The following is a 20,093-nucleotide window of genomic DNA, read 5'->3' as shown; positions in this document are numbered from 1 at the left end:
GCCTGAAATCCTTCTCACGGGTTCGCGTCTCTTAGCTAAGAGACGCGAACCCGTGAGAAGGATTTCAGGCGGAAGCTGTGATAAGTATATACACATCAGCAGCGGGTCGCCTCAAAAAACGGGAAGCATAGGGGTTTTTAAGAAAATTACTGCAGGAGCAGAGAATTAAGAAAAATGGTTTTCAAAAAATTGAGATAATAAAGAATAATAGACGGGGCGAAAGATAAGGGCACCCATCATTGGGAGGTCCTTGAATAAAGCCACCGTACATAAGCAACACCAGAGCACAAGTGTTCCCTTGGATTGGTGTGTGTTAATGTATTAATTGCATCAGTAGCATGGGATCTTCTTGGTGTTTGGGTAATTGCCAGGTTCTTGTGGCCTGGATTGGCCACTGTTGGAAACAGGATGCTGGGCTTGATGGACCCTTGGTCTGACCCAGCATGGCAATTTCTTATGTTCTTATGAACTTGTCCAAATTTTTTTTAAATGCAGCTACAGTAATAGCTTTCAACACATCCTCTGGAAATGAATTCCAGAGCTTAATTATGCATTGAGTAAAAAAATATTTTCTCTTACTTTTAAATGTATCACCCAGTAACTTCATTGTGTGTCCCCTGGTCTTTGTACATTTTGAAAGAGTGAACAACTGGTTAACGTTTACTCGTTTCATTCCACTCATTCTTTTATAGATCTCTATCATATCTCCCCTCAGCCGTCTCTTCTCTAAACTGAAGAGTCCTAACCTCTTTAGCCTTCTTCATAGGGGAATCTTTGCCCTTTATCATCTTGGTCACCCTTCTCTGTACCTTTTCTAATTCTGCTGTATCTTTCTTGAGATGTGGTGACCAGAACTGCACACAATACTCAAGATGAGGATGCACCATGGAGTGATACAGAGGCATTATGATATTCTCTGTTTTATTCTCCATTCCTTTCCTAATACTCCCCAGCATTCTGTTTGTGTATAATATATGAACACAAGATGAGGATGCACTATGGAGTGATACAGAGGCATTATGATATTCTCTGTTTTATTCTCCATTCCTTTCCTAATAATCCCGTGCATTCTGTTTGTGTATGATATATGAACACAAGATGAGGATGCACCATGGAGTGATACAGAGGCATTATGATATTCTCTGTTTTATTCTCCATTCCTTTCCTAATAATCCCGTGCATTCTGTTTGTGTATGATATATGAACACAAGATGAGGATGCACCATGGAGTGATACAGAGGCATTATGATATTCTCTGTTTTATTCTCCAGTCCTTTCCTAATAATCCCCAGCATTCTGTTTGTGTATGATATATGAACACAAGATGAGGATGCACCATGGAGTGATACAGAGGCATTATGATATTCTCTCTTTTATTCTCCATTCCTTTCCTAATAATCCCCAGCATTCTGTTTGTGTATGATATATGAACACAAGATGAGGATGCACCATGGAGTGATACAGAGACATTATGATATTCTCTGTTTTATTCTCCAGTCCTTTCCTAATAATCCCCAGCATTCTGTTTGTGTATGATATATGAACACAAGATGAGGATGCACCATGGAGTGATACAGAGGCATTATGATATTTTCTGTTTTATTCTCCATTCCTTTCCTAATAATCCCCAGCATTCTGTTTGTGTATGATATATGAACACAAGATGAGGATGCACCATGGAGTGATACAGAGACATTATGATATTCTCTCTTTTATTCTCCATTCCTTTCCTAATAATCCCCAGCATTCTGTGTGTGTATGATATATGAACACAAGATGAGGATGCACCACGGAGCGATACAGAGACATTATGATATTCTCTGTTTTATTCTCCATTCCTTTCCTAATAATCCCCAGCATTCTGTTTCTGTATGATATATGAACACAAGATGAGGATGCACCATGGAGTGATACAGAGACATTATGATATTCTCTGTTTTATTCTCCATTCTTTTCCTAATAATCCCCAGCATTCTGTTTGTGTATGATATATGAACACAAGATGAGGATGCACCATGGAGTGATACAGAGGCATTATGATATTCTCTGTTTTATTCTCCATTCCTTTCCTAATAATCCCCAGCATTCTGTTTCTGTATGATATATGAACACAAGATGAGGATGCACCACGGAGCGATACAGAGACATTATGATATTCTCTGTTTTATTCTCCATTCCTTTCCTAATAATCCCCAGCATTCTGTTTCTGTATGATATATGAACACAAGATGAGGATGCACCATGGAGTGATACAGAGACATTATGATATTCTCTGTTTTATTCTCCATTCTTTTCCTAATAATCCCCAGCATTCTGTTTGTGTATGATATATGAACACAAGATGAGGATGCACCATGGAGTGATACAGAGGCATTATGATATTCTCTGTTTTATTCTCCATTCCTTTCCTAATAATCCCCAGTATTCTGTGTGTGTATGATATATGAACACAAGGGGGTAGATTTTCAGACGAGCGCGAACAGCCTACTTTTGTTTGCGCTCCAGGCGCAAACAAAAGTACGCTGGATTTTAGTAGATACGCGCGTAGTCGCGCGTATCTACTAAAATCCTGGATCGGCGCGCGCAAGGCTATCGATTTTGTATAGCCTGCGCGCGCCGAGCCGCGCTGCCTCCCCCCGTTCCCTCCAAGGCCGCTCCGAAATCGGAGCGGCCTCGGAGGGAACTTTCCTTTGCCCTCCCCCTCACCTTACCCTCCCTTCCCCTACCTAACCCACCCACCCGGCCCTGTCTACACCCCCCCTTACCGTTGTCGGGGGATTTACGCCTCCCGGAGGGAGACGTAAATCCCCGCGCGCCAGCGGGCCTGCTGCGCGCCGGGCCGCAACCTGGGGGCGGGTACGGAGGGCGCGGCCACGCCCCCGGGCCGTAGCCACGCCCCGTACCCGCCCCCAAAACGCGGCCGACACGCCCCCGAAACGCCGCGTCGACCGGGCCCGCCCCCCGACACGCCCCCGACACGCCCCCCTCCGAGAACCCCGGGACTTACGCGAGTCCCGGGGCTCTGCGCGCGCCGGGAGGCCTATGTAAAATAGGCTTCCCGGCGCGCAGGGCCCTGCTCGCCTAAATCCGCCCGGTTTTGGGCGGATTTAGGCGAGCAGGGCTCTGAAAATCTACCCCAAGATGAGGATGCACCATGGAGTGATACAGAGGAATTATGATATTCTCTGTTTTATTCTCCATTCCTTTCCTAATAATCCCCAGCATTCTGTTTGTGTATGATATATGAACACAAGATGAGGATGCACCATGTAGTGATACAGGGGCATTATGATATTCTCTGTTTTATTCTCCATTCCTTTCCTAATAATCCCCAGCATTCTGTTTGTGTATGATATATGAACACAAGATGAGGATGCACCATGGAGTGATACAGAGACATTATGATATTCTCTGTTTTATTCTCCATTCCTTTCCTAATAATCCCCAGCATTCTGTGTGTGTATGATATATGAACACAAGATGAGGATGCACCATGGAGTGATACAGAGACATTATGATATTCTCTGTTTTATTCTCCATTCCTTTCCTAATAATCCCCAGCATTCTGTTTGTGTATGATATATGAACACAAGATGAGGATGCACCATGGAGCGATACAGAGGCATTATGATAATCTCTGTTTTATTCTCCATTCCTTTCCTAATAATCCCCAGCAGTCTGTTTGTGTATGATATATGAACACAAGATGAGGATGCACCATGGAGTGATACAGAGACATTATGATATTCTCTGTTTTATTCTCCATTCCTTTCCTAATAATCCCTAGCATTCTGTTTGTGTATGATATATGAACACAAGATTCATATATCATACACAAACTCTTCATATATCATTCATATATCATACACAAACTCTTCATATATCATACACAAATCATATTGTACATTTTGTATATAGGCTATAGGCCATTTCTCTATACCCACATTTAAGTATATTCAGCTGTTAATGTTTCTTGTATTAATTGTTTAATTAATTAATTGTTATCTTGTTACAATGTAAAATAGGGCAGTTCTCGCCCTATTCAACCTGTTATCTGGAAACCGATGTGATATTTCGATCGAATGTCGGTATACAAAAGAAATAAATAAATAAATAAATAAGATGAGGATGCACCATGGAGTGATACAGAGGCATTATGATATTCTCTGTTTTATTCTCCATTCCTTTCCTAATAATCCCCAGCATTCTGTTTGTGTATGATATATGAACACAAGATGAGGATGCACCATGGAGTGATACAGAGGCATTATGATATTCTCTGTTTTATTCTCCATTCCTTTCCTAATAATTCCCAGCATTCTGTTTGTGTATGATATATGAACACAAGATGAGGATGCACCATGGAGTGATACAGAGGCATTATGATATTCTCTATTTTATTCTCCATTCCTTTCCTAATAATCCCCAGCATTCTGTTTGTGTATGATATATGAACACAAGATGAGGATGCACCATGGAGTGATACAGAGGCATTATGATATTCTCTGTTTTATTCTCCATTTCTTTCCTAATAATCCCTAGCACTCTATTTCTTTTCTGGCTGCCGCTGCACACTGAGCAGATTTCAACGTAATTTCAATGATGCACCTAGATCCTTTTCCTAAGTGGTGACTCCTAAAGTGGATCCTTGCATTGTGTAGCTATAATTTGGGTTACTCTTCCCTAAGTGCATCATTTTGCTCTTGTCCACATTAAATTTCATTTGCCATTTGCATGCCCAGTCTCCTAGGTTTGCAAAGTCCTTTTGCAATTTCTCACAATCCTCTTGTGATTTAACAACTTTGATTAATTTAATTTCCTATGAAGTCTCTCATGAGGGACTTTGTAAAATGCTTTCTGGAAATCCACATACAATATGTCAACTGTTTATTTATGCCCTCAAAAAAATTTAGCAAATTTGTGAGGCAAGACTTCTCTTGGCTTAATCCATGTTGGATTTGTCCCATTAAACTATGCTTATCTATATGTTCAGTAATTTTGTTCTTTATGATAGTTTCTACCATTTTGTCCGGCACAGACGGCATGGGAGAAAGACTAATACATCACGCATTTCCAGCATAGCTCTCTGCTTCAACGGCAGGGGAAAAGAAAAACAACCAATAAGGGCTGTATAACATAGTCTGGGTAAAACAAATAATCATGGGTGTAGCTTGCTTATTGCGGCGGTTACTACCCCTACTACCCCTAACTTATCAGGCTAGACATTTCACTTGGATGCAGCTCCATCACTGCTCTCTACATTAATGGTGGGGGTGGAAGGGAAATAGAACCAAGAGCTAAGAGAAACAGATAAGTATGAGAGAAAAAATGTGTGAGGCTTGCTGGGCAGACTGGATGGGCCGTTTGGTCTTCTTCTGCCGTCATTTCTATGTTTCTATGTTTCTATAAGACTCACTGGTCTGTAGTTTCATGGATTACCCTGGATCCTTTTTAAAAAATTGGTGTTACATTGGCAACCCTCCAGGCTTCAGGTACCTTAGACAATTTTAATGATAGTTTACAAATTACTAATAGCAGATCCACAATTTCATTTTTTCAGTTCTTTCAGCACTCTAGGATGTACACCATCTGGTCCGGGTGATTTGCTACTCTTAGTTTGTCAATTTGCCTTATTACATCTTCCAAATACCCTGAGATTTGTTTCAATTTCTCTGATTCGTCACCTTTAAATATCATTTCTGGCATGGGTATATCTCTCACACCGAAATTGCGGAGTAAACAGCACACACTTGCAGATTAATAACAGACACTAAAGGATGTGTGGCACAGTGTACACTGTCTAAGCTTAACGCTATTGGAAATGTTGCCATTGTGAGTTTCTTTAAAGCAAATTATTTATTCCAGAAAGGACATAAACGCGTCTGATGAAAAGGAGCCTGTATGAGGCCTCCTTGAACTGCATTTTTCTACACTACATTTCTCTACTCCATATTTTTATGATCAACATGCCGGACACCTATAAGCCCACTGTATACCGGCAGTCAAAGCTATTTTGTAGTAATTTTCGACCCCTTGAGGTCCTTCTATGGAATTGATCCCTTCACATAATTACTCAAATTAAGGTTTTGAATGCAGTACTCACAGCACTAAGAGGCTGTGGTTTGCCAGGCTGTTTTCTTATTGTCGCCTGATGTGAATTCCCGCCGGTTCCCCTGACGCAGCCTGGTGTGAAACAAGGCTGTGACGGGGTCATTTTTCTTTAATCACAAGTGTACTTTGGACTGTTAAATAATGTGTTTTTCCTGTTGGCCTAAGCATAAAGCTGTAAAATGATGTATTGAACAGTTCTAATGTTGTACATCCTTTAGTGTCTGTTATGGGGATATCTCTTTCATCTTCCTCAGTGAAGACCAAAGCAAAGAATTCATTTAGTCTCTCTGCTATGGCCTTGTCATCCCTAAGTGCTCCTTTTATCTCTTCATTATCTAATTGTCCAACTGACTCGCAGGCTTTTTACTTTGAATGTACCTGAAAATGTTTTTATTATGAGTCTTTGCTTCCAGAGCAAGCTTCTTTTCAAATTCTCTCTTTGCTTTCCTTATCAATTCTTTGCATCTAACTTATCTTTGCATCTAATTTATCATACCACTGTCGTATTTATGCATTTGGTTATTTATGCATTTGGTTATTTATCGTATTTATGTATTTATGTATTTATCGTATTTATATATTTGTCGTATTTATGCATTTGGTTATTTATGTTCCGTTCCATAGTGAGGTATTGCCACAGTTTCTCACATATTCTTATTTACTCACTATGCTAATCTATTACATTAATAGACTGAAATGTAAATATTGCTCTGTGCAATCTCTCCCCTTTTTCCAGTTCCAAGTTGATTTCCCTGATTTATTGTAACTTTCTCAATTCCTTTATCTGATTCACGATATTTAAAGTTCAAGGTTCTTTTTGAGAACATTGTTTTACGTTATGATATGTTTTACACACTTTGTTAATTGTAAACCGGGTTGATGTGATGCCTGTCATGAAACTCGGTATAACAAAAACAATAAATAAATAAATAAAATAAATAACTTGCCAGTGCTTATACTCTTTCCTGTTTTCTTCATTCAAATCCCTTTTCCATTTTTTAGAAGATGTTCTTTTAGCTATTATAGCCTCTCTTGCTTCACCTTTTAACCATGCTGGTAGTCATTTAGTCTTTCCACCTTTTCTAATGCGTGGAATACATCTGGTCTGGGCTTCCAAGATGGTATTTTTAAACATGGTCCATGCCTGATGTAAACTCTTAACCATTGCAGCTACTCCTTTCAGGTTTTTTTTTTCATTGTAAAACTTCTAGTGCCTTCCCTCCAGTTATTAAGTCAAATTTGATCATGTTATGATTACTATTGCCAAGTGGCTCTAACACTTTTTCCTCTCACATCAAATCCTGTGTTCCACTAAGGACTGGGTGTAAAATAGTTTCTCCTCTTATTGGTTCTTGTACCAGGTGCTCCATGAAGCACTCATTTATGATAAAGGGAATAGAACAGCTCCCCTATGAGGAAAGACTAAAGAGGTCAGGACTTTTCAGCTTGGAGAAGAGACAGCTGAGGGGGGATATGATAGAGGTGTTTAAAATCATGAGAGGTCTAGAACGGGTAGATGTGAATCGGTTATTTACTCTTTCGGATAATAGAAAGACTAGGGGGCACTCCATGAAGTTAGCGTGTGGCACATTTAAAATGAATCGGAGAAAGTTCTTTTTCACTCAACGCACAATTAAACTCTGGAATTTGTTGCCAGAGGATGTGGTTAGTGCAGTTAGTATAGCTGTGTTTAAAAAAGGATTGGATAAGTTCTTGGAGGAGAAGTCCATTACCTGCTATTAATTAAGTTGACTTAGATAATAACCACTGCTATTACTAGCAGCAGTAACATGGAATAGACTTAGTTTTTGGGTACTTGCCAGATTCTTATGGCCTGGGTTTGCCACTGTTGGAAACAGGATGCTGGTCTTGATGGACCCTTGGTCTGACCCAGTATGGCATGTTCTTATGTCATCTAGGAATTTTATCTCTCTAGCATGTTCTGATGTGACATTCACCCAATCAGTACTGGGGTAACTGAAATCACTCATTATTGCTGTGCTGCTGATTTTGTTAGTTTCCCTAATTTCTTTTAGCATTTCATTGTATGTTTGTTCATTCTGGAATATCTATCGATAAAAGATATAACACTGCATTTTGTTTCCTGAAGAACGTTTATCCATTTGACTCAATGTGTTGCGATCCCTCCTGTGGCTGTGCCACAGGAGGCATCTTACCTTCTCTTCTGGAGGCCGCTCCGAAGCCAGGGCCTCACTTGCGAACTATCCAGGACTTGCTCCAGGACCTGGGAGGCCTCGCTGTTCTTGGGGCATGCCTGTGGTTTGCTTGGCTTTGCTTGGACTTCCTGGTTCGGGCCACGCCCTCTCCCTAGGGGCCGGCCCGCAGCACTCCTCCTCAGTTATAGGGCCAGTGAGGGGCGGTCCAGGTGTACTCCTCCCAGGGAGTTGCCTGCAACCAGCAGTATAAAAGGACTTTCTCTTCAGTTCCTGTTTGCCTTTGGATCGGGTTCCACAGTTACCTGTGTCTTCAGACCGATCCAGGTCCTCCGTGGTCTCGCTTGTCTTGACGGCTCCCTGTCCTGTGTCTCTGCCTGTTGCCTTGATGTTTGTTCCGGATGTTCCTAGATTTTTGTTCCTGTTCCAGTTCCTGATGTTCTTGCTTGCTTCAGACTGCCAGGAGTGCAGTATCCTGCTTCGACTGCCAGGAGTGCAGTAACCCGCTTCTTCCCTGCACTTGTCCCGTTCTCAGCGTGGTCCGCGACCGGCCTTCCTGGGCTGTGTAGGGCGTGCAGTGGGACAGGTGGTCCGTGACCAGCCCATTGAGTCTGCCCATGTCGGTGGGCTGAGTAAGGCGCCCTGAGGGACAGTGCCAATGTCTTCCTTCCCAGCCCTCGTCTATGATGTCTTTGCTTCAGCCCTCGTCTATGATGTCTCCGCTTCAGCCCTCGTCTATGATTTTATTTATTTATTTATTTAACAGTTTTTTATACCGACCTTCATAGTAAATAACCATATCGGATCGGTTTACAATTAACAAGACTATAACTGGGGTAACAATTCAAGTATACGAAAGGTAAACAATAGGTAGGAATGAGTCAATGTTACAATCAACAGGGTAAGAGAACTTGGAAGCTTGCAACAAGCTGGAAAGAAGATAAGGCAGGAAATAAATATAAAGTGTTACCATAGAGCATACGGGTTAAAGCTTAAAGGTGCTTTATCCTGGAAGAGTCAGAGTCCATTCGTGGGTATAATTGCCATAACGGGTGGGTGTGAAGGACAACTAGAGTTTGTCTGGTGGGTCAGTGAAGGCTTGGTGGAAGAGCCAGGTTTTAAGTCTTTTTCTAAAAGTTAACAGCCCTCGTCTATGATGTCTTTGCTTCAGCCCTCGTCTATGATGTCTTCGCTGCAGCCTTTGTCTGTGATGCGTTCTGTGTTCCAAGGACTCTGTCTGCCCTCGTCCTCTGTCCGGCCTGCCGCCCTTTGCCGTTACCCAGCGGCAGGTCCGAAAGGGCTTGGAACAGTCGGAGGCCCGTTCATCAACCAACATTGCGTTGTTGGTTGTCGTGGGCGTGCAGGTCCGGTTGAGGGTCAGACCTTGTTCTCTCGTCCTTGCTTCAGCCTTGCCTCGCCTAGCCCTCCATGCTTGCACCGGCTCACCTCCCACGGTGTGGCTTGGGGCTCCTCCCTGAGTCTCGCTGTGTCCCAAGGGCTCACTACACCTGCTCTAAAGGCGACCGCGCTCCTCACGCTCGCAACACAATGCTCTCTCTAACATATAGTGCCAGCCTCCAGCAATCTGATCCATCCTATCATTTCCATATAATTAGTGCCCTGGTATCACAGTGTCCCATTGCTTATCCTCCTTCCACCAATTGTATCTACCTCTTCATCCAGTGCTGTGCACTCTAACTCTCACATCTTATTGCGTTTTGTTTCCTGCAGAACTCTTATCCTGTTTGACTCAATGCTCTCTCTAACATATATAACATATAGTGCCACCCCTCCACCAATTTGATCCATCCCATCATTTCCATATAATTAGTGCCCTGGTATCACAGTGTCCCATTGCTTATCCTCCTTCCAGCAATTATATCTACCTCTTCATCCAGTGCTGTGCACTCTAACTCTCACATCTTATTGCGTTTTGTTTCCTGCAGAACTCTTATCCTGTGTGACTCAATGCTCTCTCTTACATATATAACATATACAGTGCCACCCTCCACCAATCTGATCCATCCTATCATTTCCATATAATTAGTACCCTGGTATCACAGTGTCCCATTGCTTATCCTCCTTCCACCAATTGTATCTACCTCTTCATCCAGTGCTGTGCACTCTAACTCTCACATCTTATTGCGTTTTGTTTCCTGCAGAACTCTTATCCTGTGTGACTCAATGCTCTCTCTAACATATATAACATATAGTGCCACCCCTCCACCAATCTGATCCATCCTATCATTTCCATATAATTAGTACCCTGGTATCACAGTGTCCCATTGCTTATCCTCCTTCCACCAATTGTATCTACCTCTTCATCCAGTGCTGTGCACTCTAACTCTCACATCTTATTGCGTTTTGTTTCCTGCAGAACTCTTATCCTGTTTGACTCAATGCTCTCTCTAACATATATAACATATAGTGCCACCCCTCCACCAATTTGATCCATCCCATCATTTCCATATAATTAGTGCCCTGGTATCACAGTGTCCCATTGCTTATCCTCCTTCCACCAATTGTATCTACCTCTTCATCCAGTGCTGTGCACTCTAACTCTCACATCTTATTGCATTTTGTTTCCTGCAGAACTCTTATCCTGTTTGACTCAATGCTCTCTCTAACATATATAACATATAGTGCCACCCTCCACCAATCTGATCCATCCTATCATTTCCATATAATTAGTGCCCTGGTATCACAGTGTCCCATTGCTTATCCTCCTTCCACCAATTGTATCTACCTCTTCATCCAGTGCTGTGCACTTTAACTCTCACATCTTATTGCGTTTTGTTTCCTGCAGAACGTTTATCCTGTGTGACTCAATGCTCTCTCTAACATATATAACATATAGTGCCACCCTCCAGCAATCTGATCCATCCCATCATTTCCATATAATTAGTACCCTGGTATCACAGTGTCCCATTGCTTATCCTCCTTCCACCAATTATATCTACCTCTTCATCCTGTGCTGTGCACTCTAACTCTCACATCTTATTGCATTTTGTTTCCTGCAGAACTCTTATCCTGTGTGACTCAATGCTCTCTCTAACATATATAACATATAGTGCCACCCCTCCACCAATCTGATCCATCCTATCATTTCCATATAATTAGTACCCTGGTATCACAGTGTCCCACTGCTTATCCTCCTTCCACCAATTGTATCTACCTCTTCATCCTGTGCTGTGCACTCTAACTCTCACATCTTATTGCATTTTGTGTCCTGCAGAACGTTTATCCTGTTTGACTCAATGCTCTCTCTAACATATATAACATATAGTGCCACCCTCCACCAATCTGATCCATCCCATCATTTCCATATAATTAGTACCCTGGTATCACAGTGTCCCATTGTTTATCCTCCTTCCACCAATTGTATCTACCTCTTCATCCTGTGCTGTGCACTCTAACTCTCACATCTTATTGCATTTTGTTTCCTGCAGAACGTTTATCCTGTGTGACTCAATGCTCTCTCTAACATATAGAGCCACCCCTCCACCAATTTGATCCATCCCATCATTTCCATATAATTAGTGCCCTGGTATCACAGTGCCCCATTGCTTATCCTCCTTCCACCAATTATATCTACCTCTTCATCCAGTGCTGTGCACTCTAACTCTCCCATCTTATTTTTTAGACTTCTAGCATTTGTATACAGACATTTCAAAGTATGTTTTTGTTTGCATTAACAACCTGCTCACCAGTTGAAGGGGTAGTTTGGAATCTTTCTGCTCTGCTCTTTACTTAAACACACCTAATCCACTTCTGCATTTATTGCAACCTCTCTACTGGGGTGCACTAATTTCCCTGTTCTGTTAGTATCCTTCAAAGAAACATCATTCCAAACCATGTGCTTCCGAGTGACTGTCAGTTTTCCTCCATCATCTACTTACAGCAGTTAGTGCAACAGGGTTTAAAAAAGATTTGGAGAAGTTCCTAGAGGAAAAATCCATAAACTTTTAATAATTAATAAGCAATAGTAGCTTGAGATTTATTTGATGTTTGGGGACTCGCCAGGTACTTGTGTCTTGGATTGGCCTCTGTTGGAAACAGGATGCTGGGCTTGATGGACTCTTGGTCTGACCCAGTATTGCATATGTTATGTTCTTAGTTTAAAAGCTGTGCATGTGAACCCTTCAGTCAGTCAGTGGTGGCACCTCCTTGAGTGGCAGTAACTTCAATGTTTCCCGTAATTGCTGATCAGCCTCTCACTCTGCTCTTAAGGAATTTTGGCCCATTCTTCTATACAGAAACTATTTTAACTCTGTGACATTTGAGGGCTTCCTTGTATGACAGCTTGTTTTGCACAACATTTTGATAGGGTTTAGGTTGTGATATTGACTTGGCCAATCCAAACCACGGACCCTCTCCTTCAGCCATTCTGCAGTAGATTTTCTTGCACGTTTAGGGTCATCGTCGTGCTGCATGACCCACTTTTGGCTCAGCTCCAGCTCACAGATGGCTGGCCTGATAGCGTCCTCTAGAATTTTCTCATATAAAGCAGAATTCATGGTTCCCTCAATGATGGCAAGCCATCTGGGACCCCCACACCATGACATCTCCACCACCGTGCTGGACTGTCAGAATGAGGTTTTTACACTGGAAGGTAGAGTTTGGTTTTCACCAAACAAAATGTTTATTATTGTGACTGAAAAGTTGAAATGCCTATTTACGTGTACAGAGAACGCTATTCCAGAATGCTTGTGAAAGCGGCAGAATATAAAATTGTTTTAAATAAAATAAATCTGCAACATAATATAGCCAGTCTGTGGGCTACGAGATGCGAAGAGCATGGGTGCTTCTAGCTCTCTGGCTCTTGCAGGTGCAGCTTTCTTGTCGGTGCTGAAAGTAATTTGCATGGTGTGATGAATGTAATGTCCGTGTGGTTTTCAGCCATTGCGTTTGGAAATGAAAGCAGGCATGCACAGACGCAGTGTGACCACACGGGGGCACTCCTGAACCGTGCATCCCAAACTCTGCAGGCATCAGGCTGCAGCACGAGACTCCTGGAGCTCTTTTCACTCATCCTTGACTCCGCTATTCTGCTGCATCTGATGGCAGTACAGTGCTCTGGTGACAAGCAGCGGTTTAGCTGGGAATAGCTACGTCGGAGTTTACAAACACTAGCACCTCTTCTGGAATAGCAAATATGTGAGAATGAAAGCGAGGAGGCGAATGATTTCTTTTCACTGATGCGCTGTTGCTTGGAAGGTGCTGGATAGGTCTGGGCAGGGACTGTACAGCAGCCAAAGGTTACAGCACCTCACATCCTTGAAGGTAACCAAGGACACAGCTCTGCAGAAGAGCTCCGCGTGCCCACGCCTGCCGTGCTTACCTGGAAGTTGCTGTACTTATACAGGGTTCCTCCCGTGGCCAGGGTCACAGTGCCCATGGAGGCTATGTCCGCATACTGGTTAGGGAAGAGGAAAAGGTCCACGCAGCACGCATTGGCCACACACTCCTTGGCCAGGTTCTCATAAACACCGATCTGAGGCAGGAAGAGACTCTGCAAGGAACAAACATTTCCCAACATCAGTACTGAGAGCTGAGAGGATGAGGTGAGTGAGAGGACAAAGTCCTGATAGCTCACGAGTGACTGCATTTACACAAACATCACCAGAGAAGGGGAGCGGCAGGAGAAAGCCCTGATAGCTCACAAGTGACTGCATTTACACAAACATCACCAGAGAAGGGGAGCGGCAGGGGAAAGCCCTGATAGCTCACAAGTGACTGCATTTACACAAACATCACCAGAGAAGGGGAGCGGCAGGAGAAAGCCCTGATAGCTCACAAGTGACTGCATTTACACAAACATCACCAGAGAAGGGGAGCGGCAGGGGAAAGCCCTGATAGCTCACAAGTGACTGCATTTACACAAACATCACCAGAGAAGGGGAGCGGCAGGAGAAAGCCCTGATAGCTCACAAGTGACTGCATTTACACAAACATCACCAGAGAAGGGGAGCGGCAGGGGAAAGCCCTGATAGCTCACAAGTGACTGCATTTACACAAACATCACCAGAGAAGGGGAGCGGCAGGAGAAAGCCCTGATAGTTCACAAGTCACTGCATTTACACAAACATCACCAGAGAAGGGGAGCGGCAGGAGAAAGCCCTGATAGCTCACAAGTGACTGCATTTACACAAACATCACCAGAGAAGGGGAGCGGCAGGGGAAAGCCCTGATAGCTCACAAGTGACTGCATTTACACGTCTCACCAGAGAAGGGGAGCGGCAGGGGAAAGCCCTGATAGCTCACGAGTGACTGCATTTACACAAACATCACCAGAGAAGGGGAGCGGCAGGAGAAAGCCCTGATAGCTCACAAGTGACTGCATTTACACAAACATCACCAGAGAAGGGGAGCGGCAGGGGAAAGCCCTGATAGCTCACAAGTGACTGCATTTACACGGCTCACCAGAGAAGGGGAGCGGCAGGGGAAAGCCCTGATAGCTCACAAGTGACTGCATTTACACAAACATCACCAGAGAAGGGGAGCGACAGGGGAAAGCCCTGACAGCTCACAAGTGGCTGCATTTACACGTCTCACCAGAGAAGAGGAGCGACAGGAGAAAGCCCTGATAGCTCACAAGTGACTGCATTTACACGTCTCACCAGAGAAGGGGAGAGACAGGGGAAAGCCCTGATAGCTCACAAGTGACTGCATTTACACGTCTCACCAGAGAAGGGGAGTGACAGGAGAAAGCCCTGATAGCTCACGAGTGACAGCATTTACACAAACATCACCAGAGAAGGGGAGCGACAGGAGAAAGCCCTGATAGTTCACAAGTGACTGCATTTACACAAACATCACCAGAGAAGGGGAGCGACAGGGGAAAGCCCTGATAGCTCACAAGTGGCTGCATTTACACAAACATCACCAGAGAAGGGGAGCGACAGGAGAAAGCCCTGATAGCTCACAAGTGACTGCATTTACACGTCTCACCAGAGAAGGGGAGAGACAGGGGAAAGCCCTGATAGCTCACAAGTGACTGCATTTACACGTCTCACCAGAGAAGGGGAGCGACAGGGGAAAGCCCTGACAGCTCACAAGTGGCTGCATTTACACGTCTCACCAGAGAAGGGGAGAGACAGGGGAAAGCCCTGATAGCTCACAAGTGACTGCATTTACACGTCTCACCAGAGAAGGGGAGTGACAGGAGAAAGCCCTGATAGCTCACGAGTGACAGCATTTACACAAACATCACCAGAGAAGGGGAGCGACAGGAGAAAGCCCTGATAGTTCACAAGTGACTGCATTTACACAAACATCACCAGAGAAGGGGAGCAACAGGGGAAAGCCCTGATAGCTCACAAGTGACTGCATTTACACGTCTCACCAGAGAAGGGGAGCGACAGGAGAAAGCCCTGATAGCTCACAAGTGACTGCATTTACACGTCTCACCAGAGAAGGGGAGTGACAGGAGAAAGCCCTGATAGCTCACGAGTGACAGCATTTACACAAACATCACCAGAGAAGGGGAGCGACAGGAGAAAGCCCTGATAGCTCACAAGTGACTGCATTTACACTTCTCACCAGAGAAGGGGAGCGACAGGGGAAAGCCCTGATAGCTCACAAGTGACTGCATTTACACAAACATCACCAGAGAAGGGGAGAGACAGGGGAAAGCCCTGATAGTTCACAAGTGACTGCATTTACACGTCTCACCAGAGAAGGGGAGTGACAGGGGAAAGCCCTGATAGCTCACAAGTGACTGCATTTACACGTCTCACCAGAGAAGGGGAGCGACAGGAGAAAGCCCTGATAGCTCACAAGTGACTGCATTTACACGTCTCACCAGAGAAGGGGAGCGACAGGGGAAAGCCCTGATAGCTCACAAGTGACTGCATTTACAAGTCTCACCAGAGAAGGGGAGCGACAGGGGAAAGCCCTGACAGCTCACAAGTGACTGCATTTACACGTCTCACCAGAGAAGGGGAGCGACAGGGGAAAGCCCTGATAGCTCACAAGTGACTGCATTTACACGTCTCACCAGAGAAGGGGAGTGACAGGAGAAAGCCCTTTTTATCTCACAAGGGATTGCGTTTACACGTCTCACCAGAGAAAGGGAGTGACAGGAGAAAGCCCTGATAGTTCACAAGTGACTGCATTTAGACGTCTCACCAGAGAAGGGGAGTGACAGGAGAAAGCCTTGACTGCATTTACACGTCTCACCAGAGTAGGGGAATGACAGGAGAAAGCCCTGATAGTTCACAAGTGACTGCATTAACATGTCGCACCAGAGAAGGGGAGTGACAGGAGAAAGCGTGACTGCATTTACACGTCTCACCAGAGAAGGGGAGTGACAGGAGAAAGCGTGACTGCATTTACACGTCTCACCAGAGAAGGGGAGTGACAGGAGAAAGCCCTTTTTATCTCACAAGGGATTGCATTTACACGTCTCACCAGAGAAGGGGAGCGACAGGAGAAAGCCCTGATAGTTAACAAGTGACTGCATTTACACGTCTCACCAGAGAAGGGGAGTGACAGGAGAAAGCCGTGACTGCATTTACACGTCTCACCAGAGAAGGGGAGTGACAGGAGAAAGCCCTGATAGTTCACAAGTGACTGCATTTACACGTCTCACCAGAGAAGGGGAGTGACAGGAGAAAGCCCTGATAGTTCACAAGTGACTGCATTTACACGTCTCACCAGAGAAGGGGAGTGACAGGAGAAAGCCCTGATAGTTCACAAGTGACTGCATTTACACGTCTCACCAGAGAAGGGGAGTGACAGGAGAAAGCCGTGACTGCATTTACACGTCTCACCAGAGAAGGGGAGTGACAGGAGAAAGCCCTGATAGCTTACAAGTGACTGCATTTACATGTCTCACCAGAGAAGGGGAGTGACAGGAGAAAGCCGTGATAGCTCAAAAGTGACTGCATTTACACGGCTCACCAGAGAAGGGAAGTGACAGAAGAAAGCCTTAATAGCTCACAAGTGACTGCATTTACACGTCTCACCAGAGAAGGGGAGTGACAGGAGAAAGCCCTGATAGCTCACAAGTGACTGCATTTACACGTCTCACCAGAGAAGGGGAGTGACAGGAGAAAGCCCTGATAGTTCACAAGTGACTGCATTTACACGGCTCACCAGAGAAGAGAAGTGACAGAAGAAAGCCTTAATAGCTCACAAGTGACTGCATTTACACGTCTCACCAGAGAAGGGGAGTGACAGGAGAAAGCCCTGATAGTTCACAAGTGACTGCATTTACACGTCTCACCAGAGAAGGGGAGTGACAGGAGAAAGCCCTGATAGTTCACAAGTGACTGCATTTACACGTCTCACCAGAGAAGGGGAGTGACAGGAGAAAGCCGTGACTGCATTTACACGTCTCACCAGAGAAGGGGAGTGACAGGAGAAAGCCGTGACTGCATTTACACGTCTCACCAGAGAAGGGAAGTGACAGGAGAAAGCCCTGATAGTTCACAAGTGACTGCATTTACACGTCTCACCAGAGAAGGGGAGTGACAGGAGAAAGCCCTGATAGTTCACAAGTGACTGCATTTACACGTCTCACCAGAGAAGGGGAGTGACAGGAGAAAGCCCTGATAGTTCACAAGTGACTGCATTTACACGTCTCACCAGAGAAGGGGAGTGACAGGAGAAAGCCCTGATAGTTCACAAGTGACTGCATTTACACGTCTCACCAGAGAAGGGGAGCGACAGGGGAAAGCCTTGATAGCTCACAAGTGACTGCATTTACACGTCTCATGTTTGATTTTACGAAGTCTGCATGCAAGTGAAGCCCCCTTAAGAGGAGGGTGAATGTGTGCATGTTCTCGGCCAATGACCCCAGATTTTCACAGTGAGCTTGTGCGGCCACGCTTGCTTTGAAAGTGCTCGGTGCGCTGTGCGGGCCTCTCTTGCTCTGTCTTGCAGCTGTGAAGGAGAAATAACGCAGAGACACAGAGGGAAGCACATCTGGAAATACCTTCTCCTTATCTGTGTTGATCAGCTTTCTGTCATCCCTGTTCTTCAGCTTCCCTGGCGCTTCAGCAGTGGACAGGGAGGAATGGAAGATAAATAATTTCCCAGCGCATTCTGCAGCCTGTCACAAGGAAACCGTCAGGGTCAGTCAAAGCAGCCCCAAACCCAGAAACCAAGTGGTGCACGATCTCTTAATGACACCAAACATCCTTCACAGGTTCTAACAGCTGAGGTTCATACGCAGAGTATCCCACCCCCCCCCCCCCCCGTCCCCCACTATCGCTAATGCTCGGGCCAGGGTGAGAGGGGCCTCCAGCATCTCCTCAGGGTCTGACGCTTCACACAGACAAGCTGCTTCCCCAGCCCACCCTGAGACTTGCCCTACTGTCACTTCTAAGTTTGTGCAAAAAATACTTTTGTTAAGTACAAAAAACGATGATGAATTATAGCAGAGAGTGGCCTGGAAAATTCCCATGGTCAGAACAAGAGGAGGTCACCTTTCAACCAAGTGACCATCCAGCCTCAGAAATTAAAAAGGGGGATCCTGCTGACCATCTGCTCTCTGCGTTAGCAGCATCTCCAGAGGGAGGAGCAAACGGCAGAGCGTCAGTGCTGGGGACCCCCGCCATTGCTTTCCCGGGATCTCCCTCTGACAGCGGAAAGAGAGTTTGCTGGCAAAAGACATTCTGAGCAGCCCTGGAAGCCCAGGCCGCACAGGGACACTGTTTCCAGGCAGCGAGGAGCCTTCTAACCTTTAACGCTTCCATGCCAGCCTGGATAACAGGAGCAAAGACGGTCTCGCTCTCCGTGGTGTCCGCAAACATGTCTGGGATCTGCTCCAGCAGGCTGAGGGAGGGAGAAACAAAGCTGCGTTTCAATCACTTAAGACATAAAATCCTCATCTCTAGCCAAGGCTTTTCTGAAACTGTACCTGTGGAAAAAAAAGCTTAGTGAATCAGCGGTTTCCTGTGAAACAGTCTGCACTGTTGCTAAGGCAGTTCCTTACATGATAGGATTAGGAGCTGATTCAAAGCATGTGTTTCCTGAAATATACCCTTTACCTGGAAACTGTTATATTTGTAAGGTTTTATCTCTGGTCTAGAGAGGTTTGCTTGAAGCAAACGGATCCTCTGGGAAAGGACTGCCTTGAAACGTGCTGCTGTCCTGTCCTGTCCTGTCGCTGCTGGCGTGGCACCTGCCTTGGATGCACTCGGCAGATGCACGTTCGGCTTTTCATTTTTGGAAGGTTCTATGTGACTGCAGACTCCGTAAGCGTCAGATGGACTGCTGCCTGCCCAAAAGCACAGCAACAAAGAACCCACATCACTGGCTGCAAAGAGTGAAGCTAAGTAAGTGATTGTGCTATCTGGACAATCAGTCCACAAGATAAGAGGAAATGATCTTCTCCGGGCCAGCCTGGTGGCTCACCGGCAGGACTTTTACCGTGTGCCAAAGCTATGGGTTTGCTTGGTTGGATGCAGCAGAGGCAGAGTTGGCAGCTCTTAGGGAGACGCGAGTGTCTTATCCATCCCCCTGCTGTTTGAAGATTCAACATTGCAGGAAGCAATTCCAAGGGGAGAGTGTAGGATGAATTTTCAAAAATGTGCACGTGTAAGAATTAGTATATGCGCACATAAGTAGCCTCGACTCGCGTTTTCCTTATTTTATTAAAGTCAAAAACATGCACATATTTTCACTTTCGCCTGCACATATATGTCTGTAAAAAAGGGGGCGTTCCCGGGCGAGGCCAACATTTATGCGTGCAATTTGCTATATTAAAAGGCACTTACCGTACCTGCAAACACTTGCCAGCGTAGTCGCGTACTTTTACACCTGCTAATTACCTGGTGTAAGTGATACTAAACCTGTTTA

At 44.9% G+C, this 20,093-nt stretch overlaps 1 protein-coding gene across 1 annotated transcript in view; it reads right to left on the bottom strand.

Moving 5' to 3' along the window:
• The window catches only part of SEC24D (SEC24 homolog D, COPII coat complex component), a 337,918-nt gene that overhangs the window by 69,393 nt on the left and 248,432 nt on the right, over positions 1–20,093 (bottom strand). Inside the window, exons 13-15 of the mRNA XM_029613783.1 lie at positions 18,974–19,067; positions 18,226–18,342; positions 13,627–13,797 (exon numbers count right to left, since the gene is read on the bottom strand). Coding sequence (XP_029469643.1) covers positions 13,627–13,797; positions 18,226–18,342; positions 18,974–19,067 — 382 coding nt within the window. The remainder of the gene's footprint in view (positions 1–13,626; positions 13,798–18,225; positions 18,343–18,973; positions 19,068–20,093) is intronic.

Source organism: Rhinatrema bivittatum, chromosome 1 (genome assembly GCF_901001135.1).
Source record: "Rhinatrema bivittatum chromosome 1, aRhiBiv1.1, whole genome shotgun sequence".
Classification (NCBI taxonomy): Eukaryota; Metazoa; Chordata; class Amphibia; order Gymnophiona; family Rhinatrematidae; genus Rhinatrema; species Rhinatrema bivittatum.
Note: the sequence above shows the minus strand (reverse complement) of the source record. Positions and strands in the feature narration are given on the sequence as shown.